At 43.9% G+C, this 14,111-nt stretch overlaps 1 protein-coding gene across 4 annotated transcripts in view; it reads right to left on the bottom strand.

Annotated features, from left to right (window-relative positions):
- Positions 1–14,111, bottom strand: part of HGSNAT (heparan-alpha-glucosaminide N-acetyltransferase) — a 108,576-nt gene that overhangs the window by 74,269 nt on the left and 20,196 nt on the right. For all 4 annotated transcript variants that reach the window (XM_030194548.1, XM_030194549.1, XM_030194550.1 and 1 more), the window contains exons 4-6: positions 13,609–13,733; positions 7,604–7,673; positions 1,082–1,151 (exon numbers count right to left, since the gene is read on the bottom strand). In XM_030194548.1, coding sequence (XP_030050408.1) covers positions 1,082–1,151; positions 7,604–7,673; positions 13,609–13,733 — 265 coding nt within the window. The remainder of the gene's footprint in view (positions 1–1,081; positions 1,152–7,603; positions 7,674–13,608; positions 13,734–14,111) is intronic.

Genomic DNA, 14,111 nt, shown 5'->3' with positions numbered 1-14,111 from the left:
TTTTTAAAGAGCAATGCGGCAACAAAGGAGTCAGCGCCAGCAGCGGGCAGGAAAGACACGAGATCTTTCCTGCCCCGAAGACTCCACTAGACCACCAGAGTGGCTTCGGGTATGCTGGGAGGGCACCCTGCGGCATGGGGGAGGGGAGGCAAGAAGTCAGATTGCGGCAATGGCGGGGAGCGTGCGGGAGAACAACGGGGCCCCTGGAGGCGCAAGGCCCTGTGCGACTGCCCCTGTTGCCCCTGCCTAAGACCGGTTCTGATAAGGACAATTTCTAAGAGCCATTTGCAAATGAACTCTTTGAAAATTGTGCACTTTCCCTGCAGGTAAAGTACACACTGATAGTTCTTTGAGTTTGTGTAAATGTCAAGTCTACTGTATTGGTTTGACTGCAGCTGCTCTTTGGCACCCTCCAAGAAGATGCTGCCCTAGGCAGCTGCCTAGTCTTTCTAATGGTTACGATGGCCCTGACCCAGGTTTTCCATCCTACAGACAGGTGAAAAAAGCCCTGCAGAAAAGTTGTTCATTCCTTTTTGTTGAGAACACAGAACAGGATGTCAATATAAGGATTTTAATTAAGGGATTCCATTAGCTGTATAAAATGCAGTGGCGTACCAAGGGTGGGGCGGTGGGGGGCGATCCACCCCGGGTGCATGATGCAGGGGGGTACAGGGAGCAGCCGTGCGGCTGCACCAGTTCCCTGCTCCCTCTGATGTTACTTCCTGTTCTAGGGCAGGGAATCGGAGGAGCAGACAGCCGCGTGGTTGCTCGCAGCATCCCCAGGAGGTAAGAGCAATGCACCCGGGGGGGGGGGGGGGGGGGGTGCGCAGCAGCGATCCGCCCCGGGTGGCAGCTGACCATGGACCACCACTGACAGGATGGTCTACAGTAAGTCTCCACCCAGAACCAATCTTTCAAAGGCTGCACTGTGCCAAACCAATACAGCTACATGTGACCATAGATTGCTTGTATAGATACATTCACCAGCTGCACAACACATGCAGTACATAAATTAGAAAATGTACAGAACAGGCTAGTCCCAACCTGCCCCACACCCAGAAAAACCAAGCTTCAAACTCACAGAATTAATGAGCCGATCTGTCTCTACGGGATTCATTTTTTTGTAAATCCAATTTCGGACAGGACCAAGCCTGTTAAAAAAAAAAAAAATTAATTAAAATTACATGCATTGACAATTTACATGCTCCCAGTCTCCTCAGGACTGGGACACAGCACTTCAAGGGGCTCCATTGGCTGAGCTGTACCACAAAGGCAGCACTTTAGGGCACCCGACACTCGCTGGTCTCACTCTTATGAGTTTGCCCTGGGCCCTACATATCTGTCTAGCACCAGCCCCAATTCCTCTATATTTGGTCTTTGAAATTCTAGCAAAACAGTGAAAAATAAGCAATTTTGTTTTAAATTCTGTTTCCACTGTCTGCCTCTCCAGCTAGATTACTTACCATATTTTTCGGACTATAAGACGCACCGGACCATAAGACGCATCTAGGTTTTAGAGGAGGGAAATAGGAAAAAAACAAAATTTGCTTTTTCCCTCCTCTAAAACCTAGGTGCTCCGGTGCGTCTTGTCCGAATCCCTCCCTCCAAGTTCGGGATCGCCCTCAGGGTTACCTCCGAAGGTAGAGATTTGGCTGGCCGGCAGGCCGCCCTCCCTCCCTTCGAGTTCGGGATCGCCCTCCCCCCGGCCCTTTCACCACTTCTCCCTACTCTCGCGATCTTCCCTGGTGGTCTAGTGACGTCGGGGCAGGAAAGAGCCCCCTCTTTCCTGCCCAGCGCGCTGCTCTCCATCCTCCTGTATGCAGCCTGACGGTCTCAGCGAGATTCAAAATGGCCGCCGAGACTTCAATTCTCGGCGGCCATTTTGAATCTCGCCGAGACCGTCAGGCTGCATACAGGAGGATGGAGAGCAGCGCGCTGGGCAGGAAAGAGGGGGTTCTTTCCTGCCCCGACGTCACTAGACCACCAGGGAAGATCGCGAGAGTAGGGAGAAGTGGTGACAGGGCCGGGGGGAGGGCGATCCCGAACTCGGAGGGAGGGAGGGAGGGCGGGAGGCCTGCCAGCCTGCCAGCCAAATTTCTACCTTTGGACTATAAGACGCACCCCCATTTTCCTCACAAATTTGGGGGGAAAAGTGCGTCTTATAGTCCGAAAAATACGGTAAATTCACATAATTCATGCATTGCTTCCTTCTCCTGGCTTATAGACAGATTTTGGATCCAGGCATAAAAAGCACCATTATCTGTTTCTATCACTTCATTCTCTAAGCCAATGGCTCCCAAACTTGTCCTGGGGAACCTCAGCCAGACAGGTTTCCAGGACATCCACAATAAATATTCATGAATTAGATTTGCATGCAATGGAGGCAATGCATGCAAATCTAACTCATGAATATTCATTGCGGATATCCTCAAACCTGATTGGCTGGGGTTCCTCCAGGACAGGTTTGAGAACTACTGCTCTAGGCTCTCAGGTTAGTAAGTCATGTCAAGGGTTTCTCCCTGCTGTCTTCTCTTTATAAACAAATTGCCCTTAAAAATGCCTGTACTAGGTCATGGTTTAAAGCTGGGCAGCATAGGCGGTCGGTGGCCCAACTGTTTGGGGAGGCTAAAGGGGGTGGGGCCAGGGGTGGAGCTTAAATCCATAATTGTCTGATAACACGCAGAAAAAATAAATAAAAATAAAAGTCACAATTAATACCTTTTATTAAATTTAGATATTAGATATGCATCATATGTCAAAGAATAAAGTGGTTGCTCAAAGCATATTCTAACCACAATCGCTCAACTGCAAAACACTATGCACAACTTTGTGCAAAAACACACTCAGAACCTTACTATACCATAAATATTACACTGGGCAGACCTAATACACCAATATACCACCCATAAGGAAAATGCAGACTGTCAACAATATGAAACAAGGGATCATATCATCACAATTCTCATGTAGAGCCACAAAACACCCTAATTCATGTTTAATGTGGAATAAAATGCTATAAATAAGTAAATAAATATAAACGTTTAATGTTGAGCACCTGATTCTCAAAGTGGACATATTCCAAACACTATAATGAAAATAAAATGATCTTTTCTACCTTTGTTGTCTGGTGACTTTTTCTGATCATGCTGGCCCAGTATCCGTTCTGCTGCTATCTGTCCTTAGTGCAGGTCAGGAAGTCATCCTCGTTAAATATCTCCCTTGCAACCCAGGACACCTCCAGCCAACCCCCCCTGCTTTCCCAGCAGTAAGGTAAACAAACCATAAACCAATTTCTACAACTGCTAGAGGGCTTTCACTGCAGCTCCTGCTGTGAGGATGGAGGTAAATCAACAATTTAATCCCTTCAGAGCAGCTGGACTCCACAGCTGATCCATTCTGCTGCAGCAGGGGGGAGGCTTAGCCTCTCCAAGCCTCTTATACCGGGCGCCTATGCTGGGCAGAGAGGCAGTTCTTCACAAAATAGGATAATGGAAGCGGGGAATAGTATAAATTGTGACAGCAATAGAGGCAAAGACAGTAAAGGAATTTAACAAAGCCTGGGATAAACAAAGAGGATCACTGGCAATGGGAAACCAAAAGTCATGCTTGAGATCTGGCTGAAGGGATCTAGACTGGGGGGGGGGGGGGGGGGGGTAGCCCAAAGATATCTAATGCCCTAGGCCAACCTTCAGCTGCCCCCCCCACCCCATCTAAACGATATCTCAAAGCCCTTCTCTGTCCCAGTGTCCAGTAGCTCCCCTTCCCTACCCTAGCATCTTTCTTCTTCGCTACCTCCCCCCTTCATAATGTGTCTAGCATCTCTCTCCTTTATTATCCCGCCCCCTCCTCTCCAGGAGTTCAGCAGCTTTTCTCCTTTCTCTACCCCACCCCCTTCAAGGCAGTGCTAGCACAGCAGTCTATGTGTCATGAGACTAACTGCAGCCAACATGGGACCTTGAACATTTGTGCATGCTCAAAGCCTGCCGGGTCCCGCCCAAGCACAAATGATCAAGGCCCACACTGGCTGTAACACGTCTTTTACAGATGCTGCAACTCAAGTGCCTGTGCCATGCCCCAAACTGTGCCACATTATGTTATGTTGTACACCACCTTGGGTGAATCTCTTCATAAAGGCAGTTAATAAAATCCCAATAAATATATTTCCCATCATAACTTGAAGCATACGTCAGATCATTTTTCAAAATTGATTTGAGTTTTTGGTGGGAAGTCGCCAAACAACGATACAGGGATAATGGAATCCATAAGGTAGGTGCTAAACAAGAAATAAGACAATGAACATTTTCTAGCCCGACTGCTAAAAGCGGTGAATTAGTAAGAGTCTGATTTTGAGGTTGAAGCGTCTGGAGAGAGCAATACGGAAATCAATAAATTAGAAAGACAGTATGAACAATCTGTAAGAATTGGTCAGTGACAAAGCTACATCTTAAAATTTTAGGCTGAAAGAGATGGGTAGCTAGGACTGCAGTTTAAGAAGAGAGGTGGAGGAATAGTTTAGTGGTTAGAGCAACGGGCTGACAACCAGAGAAGCCTGGTTCAAATCCTGCTGCTGCTCCTTGAGCAAGGCGCATAACCCTCCTTTGCCTCAGGTACAAAATTAGATTGTAAATCCTCTGGGGACGGGAAAATACTTACTGTTCCTGAATGTTATTCAGCTTCAGCTACAACTGTAAAACGTGTGAGCAAAATCCCAAAAAATAAATATGAAAAAGGGATGGCAATTTTAGACCAGCACAGAATTACAGCGATATGACCATGACAGCACAACAGCATGGATTACACTGAAACAGAGCAAAAGGAAGGCAGATACAGGCCATATGGCCTATCCAGTCTGCCCATCCATGCCATCTCTCTCCCTTCCTCGTCGTACGTATTTTCCTCAAGCTTTCCTGAATTTTCTCAAAAGCCTAGGGCTACCAGATAAACAGCCCTATTTTTACTGAGAACTGCCTTTATGAACAGATTCACCCAAGGTGGTATACAGCAGGTCATGTTTAACATAAAATTTACAATTTTGTTAACATAACAATAATAAAATGACCAAATATAAACATAATACACTAAAGTGATTTAAACTGGGAAATATTACATCAGTACAATACAAACAATATCATAACAGACAGCATGGAAGAATATTCAAATGACATATAATAAAATGTCAGCATAATACCAATGAAACACCTGATAAGAAATGCAATATAACATTCAGGGTTTTTATTTACTAAGGATTAGCTCAAGTTAACTGCAGCAGGGCCCATTTTATTTCTATGCTGCAGATAACGCGAGGTAACCTTGTAAAAGACTCCCTCAAATAGCATACTTTCCCTTCTCTAAAAATTACGAAAAGTCTCAGATTATTAGTCTTTTTTTTTTCTTTCCAAGCAGCTCATCTTAGTAAAGAAGGTCAGAATTTTACTTACTACTTCAAGTTATTTTCAATTTCGGAAATATATAAAAACTCATTTATTCCAGAAATGTGTTTTGCAATCTAATAGCTAGTGTGGATTAGTTTATCTAAGATAGTTTTTTGAAATGTGTTTGTAAATCTTGCCGATTATTGCTTGTAATTCCTGGAAATGTCCAGCTTCTTGTATACTGGGATCCGCTTTGAACCATGAGGTATTAGTGAATACAAGTTACATTTATTTATTAGGATTTATTAACTGCCTTTTTGAAGGAATTCACTCAAGGTGGTGTACAGCAAGAATAAGTCAAACATAGGCAATAGACAATTACAGAAGTAAAAATATTCAAACAGTACAAAGTTTGGCACAGTATGCTACATTACAATGCCAACACAATACATAATTAAACATTTTAATAGACAGCATAAGGTGTAAGCAAAGATGGAACATATAGATAGATACGATAGAACAACAGGATTGTGAAAATAACCCCACTGTTTACTAAAGCTTAGCTCAAGTTATCTGCAGCGGGGCCCATGTTATTCCTAACCTCTTCAGCCTGTCCTCACATGAGAGGAGTTCCATCCTCTTAATCATTCCGGTTGCTCTTCTTCGAACGTTTTCTAATTCTGCTATACCTTTTTTTAAGATACGGCAACCAGAACTGAACACAATACTCAAAGTGAGGTCGTACCATGGAGCAATACAGATGTATTATAATATTTTGTCTTATTTTCTATCCCTTTCCTAACAATTCCTAGCATCCTGTTTGCTTTTTTGGCCACTGCCACACACACAGCAGATTTCAGCGTATTATTCACGATGACACCTTGATCTTTTTCTTGGGTGCTGAGTCCTAAGGTTGACCCTAGCATCAAGTAACTATGATTTGGATTATTCTTCCCACAATGTGCATCACTTTGCATTTGTCCACATTAAATTTCATCTGGCATTTGGATGAAATTGTCTTCCAGTTTCCTAAGGTTTTCTTGCAATTTTTCACAGGCCGCATGTGTTTTGACAACTTTGAATAGTTTTGTATCATCAGCAAATTTAATCACCTCACTTGTTCCGATTTCCAGATCATTTATAAATATGTTCAATAGCACCGGTCCCAGTACAGATCCCTGTGACCCAGTACAGATTCCCGACTCAGAAAATAAAAACCTGGGAGGACAATGGGGGCTACACTGGGAGGGGCTTTGCAGGGGTGAGGTCACCTTTGGCCAGCTGGCCTTCCAAGGAAGATCACTGGGACAGCCCCATGGCAGACATGCTAAGTCAAACATTTGTGTCCCTTCTCCAGTTCAGATGTCTAAGTGCCCTCCACATAGGGTTACCATATGTCCGGATTTACCCGGACATGTCCTCTTTTTGAGGACATGTCCGGGCAACCGGGCGGGTTTTGCCAATCTGCCCGTTTGTCCGGATTTCTGGACAAACGGGCTGTCTGTTTGTCCAGAAATCCGGACAAATGGACCTCACGAGACTTCAACTCTTAACGGCCATTTTGAATCGGCGCCGAGATCAGCAACAGGAAGGTTGCATGCAGGGCAGCGCTCCGGGCAAGAAAGAGGGGGCTCTTTCCTGCCCCGAAGAGGTCACTAGACCACCAGGGCTCTAGTAAGGGGAGGGGGGTGATGGGGAGGGGGTGGAGGCGGGGCATATGTCCTTTTTGGGGGACAAAATATGGTAACCCTACCTCCACATACTTATTGGCTCCTGAATTTCTGCTCCTTGCCCCCATGGTCTGGCATCACTTGCTTTCTTTCTCCTCTTAACTAGGAGGGCTCCATATTTATTAGCATTTATTTACTGCTTTTTTTAAGAACTTCACTCAAGGCAGTGTACAGCAAGAATAACCCAGATATAGGCAATATGTGATTAAAGCGGTAAAACACATTCAAATACCAGTACATAGTATTTAACTTACTATGTACCTTGAAGCAATATTTGGAAACTTACCCCCCTGTTTACTAAGCCACATTAGTGGCTGCCGTGTGCTAATGACGACACAGCCCATTCACTCTGAATGGGCTCTATGTGGGGGGGGGGGGGGGGGGGGGGGGGAGTTTGCTATGAGTGTATGAAGTCCTATACTATCGGACATTTTAGTTTCTTATTCTTAGTTTTTGAATATTTTCTCTCGCTCTCTTTCAAGTGTAACAGACGACGCTTACCTCACCACAAAGTATCCCAATGTCCAGATAATCCCGACTCCACCATAAAAAAGGACTGCGAGGAGAATAGCTGCAGGAGGAAGGGAGAAAAGAAGACACGGAAGAATAGATCAGAGCCACTCGATTTTCATTAGTGGACAGAGTAACAGGTTTTTCTTATGTATTTTATGCTGCATTCAATTGATTGTTGTAAACCATAGTGAATCCTTTTTAGGGGATACAGTGGTATATAAACAAACTGATATTGGTAAGACCTTGTTACAAGATCGCAGGTTGCTGGAGCTGCCAGCACTAGAATAGGGATGTTTTTTCTCCCTGCTACACACTCCCACCTAAAATGAGGTGAACCTAAACCAGGGTCATGGAAACAGGGAATTGGTATTTCCTACACCAAGTGCCCTGTATACTAAAGCCCAGTGTGGTTCTTCTAGCAAAAAAGGTGCCGGTATTCAAATGCTAGGTCACTCTTTAGGAGTGGGGTGATCCCGAGGGACTCACCTCACAATAGCCAGGCCTCCTGCAACCAGTCACAGAATCTATGGCAAGGCAGAATTGTTGTGTAGAGCCTTAGCTCTTTCATTAAAACTTGGGGACCATGGGCCAACTTTAACAGACAACGGAAAAGGTGCCGGTACTCAGTACCCCCTCAAAAAAAGCCCTAAGCCGCGCTGCAGGCGAGCAAACTTTGTAGCGTGCACTGAGACAACCATAGGAATATAATGGGTGTCTTATCGTTAGCAAGCACTAATTTTTAGCATGCATTAAAAAGTTAGCACACCTACAGAGCGACTTAGTAAACAGGGTCCCAAATTTGTAGTTTGAATGAAGAAACACAATACACATTTTGATTTTCCCTGCTAGTTGGGTCTCTCATCTGGTCTTAGAGACACACGGCAGTGCTCCCTGTTGGCCTCAGGATTTTGGTCATCAAACAAAGGGATCATCTAGCAAAGCCAATGGGCCAATGTTTAGAACTCCTGTGGTAAGCCAATATTGCAGAAACCTAGCTCGCCAATGCTCAAAGGAAATGATACTCTATTTATACGTGCCCTGTAAAAGTGAAAGCAAGGGGAGGGAATGTGCTTGGCACACGAGCAGATGAGTTTCGTGGCAAGCTCAGCTCTTGTGTGCATGCAGCTGACTAATCTGAATGTGAAGCATACACTGGCGTCTGTTTTCTCCACCTTTAAATGTAAGTGTTTCATTTTTTTTTTTTTTTTACTTGGAAGGTTTATATTTAAGCTCAGGAAACAGGTACCGATGTGTGTTTCACTTTTGGGTTTGCTCCGACTGGCACACATCTGTTTCTCACTACCAGCGCTTAGGGGCTCACACAGGCTTCCTTCTGCTTCCAAATTACATAAATCCCAGCAGAATTTAAAGAAAGGATCATGAGAAATCCTCCCTTCAAATATCCTAACGCCTGCTCCGAGTTGGCGTTATTTTTTTAGAGGTAAGGGCTGCTTTGTTTTGTGCGCTGTTCTCTGAGCATTGGGAGAGAAAAGGAAATGACCTCATTATCATTCATTTGACTACATTAACATGCTATTTGTGCTAATCTTTAGTGTACACATTGTCTCCCGCATGAGAGCCTATCAGCATTCTGTGCTCACTAATTCGGGCGCTAGTCCAGCGCTAATGGCCTCTAGCGCCCGCGTTTGCTTCTGAGCATCAGCCCACAAGGTAGAATGGACACATCCTTCAGCTCAGCACAAGGTAATTTATCTTTTATAACAGGAAGGAGTGGGAGCAAAGGGTTTTTTATGCTTTTTTTTTTTTTTAAACAGAGCAAAGCTAAAGACAAGTACAAGATAAAAAATCATCACAAAACATACGACTACTAAAGCACAAACACACAGAATAAACCTAACACTGAACTCCTACTGAGCAAGCAAAATGCTGCAATGGAATCCACAATCCCACAAGCTTCATTTCAGCATTATACAATCTGCCCAGCACTATTCCCCGCCTCCCAACCACCAGCCCTGCCTCCCACCGCTGGCTAAGCTTCTGAGGATCCCTTCCTTCTGAACAGGATTCCTTTATGTTTATCCCACGCATGTTTGAATTCCGTTACCGTTTTCATCTCCACCACCTCCCGCGGGAGGGCATTCCAAGCATCCACCACTCTCTCCGTGAAAAAATACTTCCTGACATTTTTCTTGAGTCTGCCCCCCTTCAACCTCATTTCATGTCCTCTAGTTCTACTGCCTTCCCCATCTCCGGAAAAGGTTCGTTTGCAGATTAATACCTTTCAAATAGTTGAACGTCTGTATCATATCACCCTGTTTCTCCAAAATAGGCTCTCATCTTATCCACATGTAAAGCATGCTTTCCACACAGAAAAATATTTTAGAACATTTCCACAGGGTGCCTACGATAAGAACTGAGTGTCCATTGACCAAATCAGCTCGGCTAGAGGTAAATATTGAACAGAATGGGTGACAGTATCAATCCATACAGTACCCCGCAGGTCAGTGCCCATGGTGGCTATGAGGTGCTGCCAAATATTATGGATTGTTGCCCGTCTGATAGATAGGATCTGAACCAGCCAAGTACTGTTCCATTGATACCCGTTTCTGCCAGTTGTGCTAGCATGATATCATGATCTACAGTGTCAAAAGCTGCTGAGAAATCTAGCAGTACTAACACTGAGGCAAATCCTCTGTCTCAGTTTCTGTGAAGATCATCTAGTAGGGATACGAGGACCGTTTCTGTTCCATAACCGGGTCTGAATCCAGATTGACATGGATCTAGCCAGTTTCTCTCTTCTAGCCAATCAGTGAGTTGAACACAGACTGTTTGTTCTATGAGTTTCCCTAGAAATGGAATGTTGGATACTGGCCACTAACTTTCAAGTCTGTCATGATCAAGGTTGTTTTTCTTTAGCAAAGGGTGAACCACTAATCATTTTAATGCTGTTAGTAGTTGCTCAGTAGAAAGAGAGGAGTTCACAATTTTAGAGGAACCTTCTATGAGGCCCACACATGCCTGCTGCATTATCTTTGATGGGTAGGGTTCGAGGGAGCAGGTAGTTGGTCGAAGGTCTCTTAGGATTTTGTCAAGGCTCTCCTCTGTTACTGGGTTAAAAGTGTCCCTTATGTCTCTGTCAGGAGGAGGCGAGTTTGTGCACTCCTGGTTAACTAGAGGCTGGGTGGGATTACCTATAAATCCTTTCCTCAGATGGGAGGAGTTCCATCCCATTTTGGTCACCTGTAAATTTAACCACCCACTCGTCATTCCCATTTCCAGATCAATAATAAATACGTTAAATAGCACCGGTCGTACAGATCCTTGGGGTACTCACCTTTCATATGCCATACAAATGTGAAAATATTATACTCCAAAGCAGGAGCACACTTTACTGCTTAATATGCATGTTCCCTACAGAGTAATCCCCTATTTGCAGCTGCTAAGGGGACAGAGGCCCTGGCCAGATCTGTATCAAAACCCTAACCTTATCAGTCTGAGGAAAGGCATCAGGGCCTTTTCATTCAGCATTGCTAAAGAAGCTCTTGTAGTAGGAAATCTCCCTCAGATTTGCTTCTGTACTAATACGGCGTAGGCTTAACATGCAACCAAGGGAAAGAAGCTCCTTACGAAACAAACCAAAAAAAAAATAAAAATCACCAACACTTAATGAAACAAAATCATTTGTATCACTTCCTTTCACTTGTGGATTGCATTAAAACAGATGCACAGATCAGAAACAGGATAAAGTGCCTGCCAGCATTTGTGTTTACTTCTAAACAAAGGATGTAACCAAGAATCTGGGACCATTCTGTAATGTTAAATCTTTGTAGTTCCGACTTGTTAGTTATGTGGCCAGCAAAACTGGTTTGGCAGTTACTTCCTGTTTTCCCTGTGAATCACCAACTTAGCTCTGTGTCTTTCTGTTGAAATACTTGTTGATGAATGAGGATGTCACAGAGCTGTGGGAGGTCACAGATACGTGAACAGGTTGGGGGTCACTGTGAAGGCCACTTGGTAGAAAGAGGACCAAAGCCAGTGGGAGTTAAGCAACAGGAGCCACCTCAAGGGCTAGCAGAATAACATCTGTTTTATATAGCACCAAGACCAAAGAAAACAATAGCCTTCACCTTGCCTACAGAGTAACCATTTTCATCTGTTCTGTTGATTTTCAGAGTCCCTCCTAATATATTCCTTTATATCTGTATCACCGTTGTACTAAAAGTGATTTATTGAGGTGCTATTTTTACATTCCCTTCCTTTCGTTTCCCCCTATACTGTGTTTGTAATTTGTCTGTCTAGGGTCTTTCTGACTGAATACTACGGACTATAAACCATCTTGATGTCCTAGGCAATTTGACAGTATAACTGAAGCACAAACAAATGAAAGGGGCGCAGTGACATGAAACAGGGGGGCAGAATCAGAGACACTAGGTGAGGAGGGGCCCAAGGACCTGCAGTAGCAGCATGTGGTTGAATACTCAGGGGGCACCAGAAACCAAACGATAAGGATGACATTTTCTGGAGAAAAATCTGCCACTCTGATTTAATGTCATGAAGAGATGTAGCTGGATTACATCCTGGAAGTGGTGGAGAGGTGTTGGCAAGACGGCTGCAAGTAGGTCAGAACCAAAACTAGCATTCAAAGGGGCCAGCAGAAAAATAATCCCAGCTCCACCTTATAATACAGAAAACTCAAGAAAACTTCCCTTTAATTGTAGGCAAAACCTGCTGCCTCAGGGTGAATGCCAGAAGAGTACTTATTAGAGCTCACCATTTAATCCCTGCATGCTCAAATCACCTCATTAAAAGAGAGACTGTGAAAAGGCAGAATGAAAGAAAGTTAAAACCAACAAACACAAACTAGAAGAGGGAATATAAACTCCTTAAGACTAGAGAAAAGTGCAGCACTCTCAGTAAAATGTTTAAGCTGTTGTTGTTTTCCTTTTCTTACTCTTTATTTCCTTGATAGTCTCCAAATTTAACTCTGCTCTTATGTTTTTGTGGGATTTGGGGTACGGCATTAATATGTATTAATTTCCCTTTATTATTACCACCTTATTATTCTGTTTTATTTTTATGGTCTCTTATTTTCTCCAAGTGTAATGGTTGATGTGTGTTATTTAAAAATTGTGGTTAAACCTGAGTTATTGTTTGGGGAATATAAAATTCCTTTTCCTCTTAGAAACAAGAAACATGACGGCAGATAAGGGCCATATGACCCATCCAGTCTACCCATCCTCTGTAACCCCTAATTCTTCCTGTTCCTAAGCGATCCCACATGCTTATCCCATGCCTTTTTAAACTCTGGAATAGTCCTCGACTCCACAACCTCCACCCATTCCATGCCTCCACCACCCTTTCTGTGAAATAATACTTCCTTAGGTTACTCCTAAGCCTATTCCCTCTTAACTTTGTCATATGCCCCCTCATTCCGGAGCTCTCCTTCATTTGAAAAAGGCTCTCTTCCTAAAGGAATTAAAGGTTTTCTAGGAAAAGCTATTCTAATGGCCAAGAAGGCAATATTGCTTCTATGACTAAGTGAAGAAACACCATTGCTTGTGTTGTAATGCGCTGAAATGATACCCTTGCTCACCATGAAGAGGTTTGGAGTCACAGATATTACTTCGGTGAAAGGGGGTTGACATTTCAGCGAGACTTGGGAACCCTTTTGGGTCACCCTCACCCCCGTGGCATGCAGCCAGATCTCAAACTTCCCATTTATGGAACTGTTAAAATGTTCTTCTGGTTTGATAAATGAATTGGGGTAACATCCCAGGGATGTAGATGGGGGGGGGGGGGGGGGGTATTATTTGACACTGTTTGGAGTCATAGTAAAAGAAGGAATGTTCAAGGAATGACTAGTTTCGAAACATCATGTTACTACCAGCTGTCTATCCCTTTGGGATAGACTGCATATATATCTTGGATATTGTCCTTCTTGCAGCTGTTTGTGTTCATGTCTTACTAATAAAAATGATTTAAATACAGAACTGCATTATAAAAAAAAAAGAAAGAAATGAAAAATCACATACGGAGAGAGCTGCTGACAGGGCTCTTGTTCACGATCAACTCACAGGAAACTGCTCTCACTCCACCAAAGAGGCTCTGTCTCACCCACAAGGAGTAGTTCCCGAACTCTCCAAAACTGTAATGCACCCTGCAAAGAATGAGAGGGAGAATGACTAAACTCCTGGCCCAGACCCAATGAATGGCTAAGACAAGGCTAAGCACACAGATGGAAGAAAGGATCAAGTGCACATAACACTGTGCTGACAACACACCAAAAGCAAATGAGCACACAAGAAATCCAAATTGTAGAAAGCAAGCATGAGGAGTCTGTGAGATCCTATGCATTACAGAGCAGGAGAGTAGAGAATGACATGGGAATAAAAATTTGTCCCCGTCCCTGCGGGTTCTGGCTCCGTCCCCACGGGCTCTGTTCTCATTTGCAGAAGCCTGAACACTTATGATTTTATATTTAAATCTTTTTATTACAGTATAAAAAGGAACATGCTGTGTAACTGTTGTGTATAAA

The sequence above is a fragment of the Microcaecilia unicolor genome, chromosome 2, assembly GCF_901765095.1.
Source record: "Microcaecilia unicolor chromosome 2, aMicUni1.1, whole genome shotgun sequence".
NCBI lineage: Eukaryota > Metazoa > Chordata > Amphibia > Gymnophiona > Siphonopidae > Microcaecilia > Microcaecilia unicolor.
Note: the sequence above shows the minus strand (reverse complement) of the source record. Positions and strands in the feature narration are given on the sequence as shown.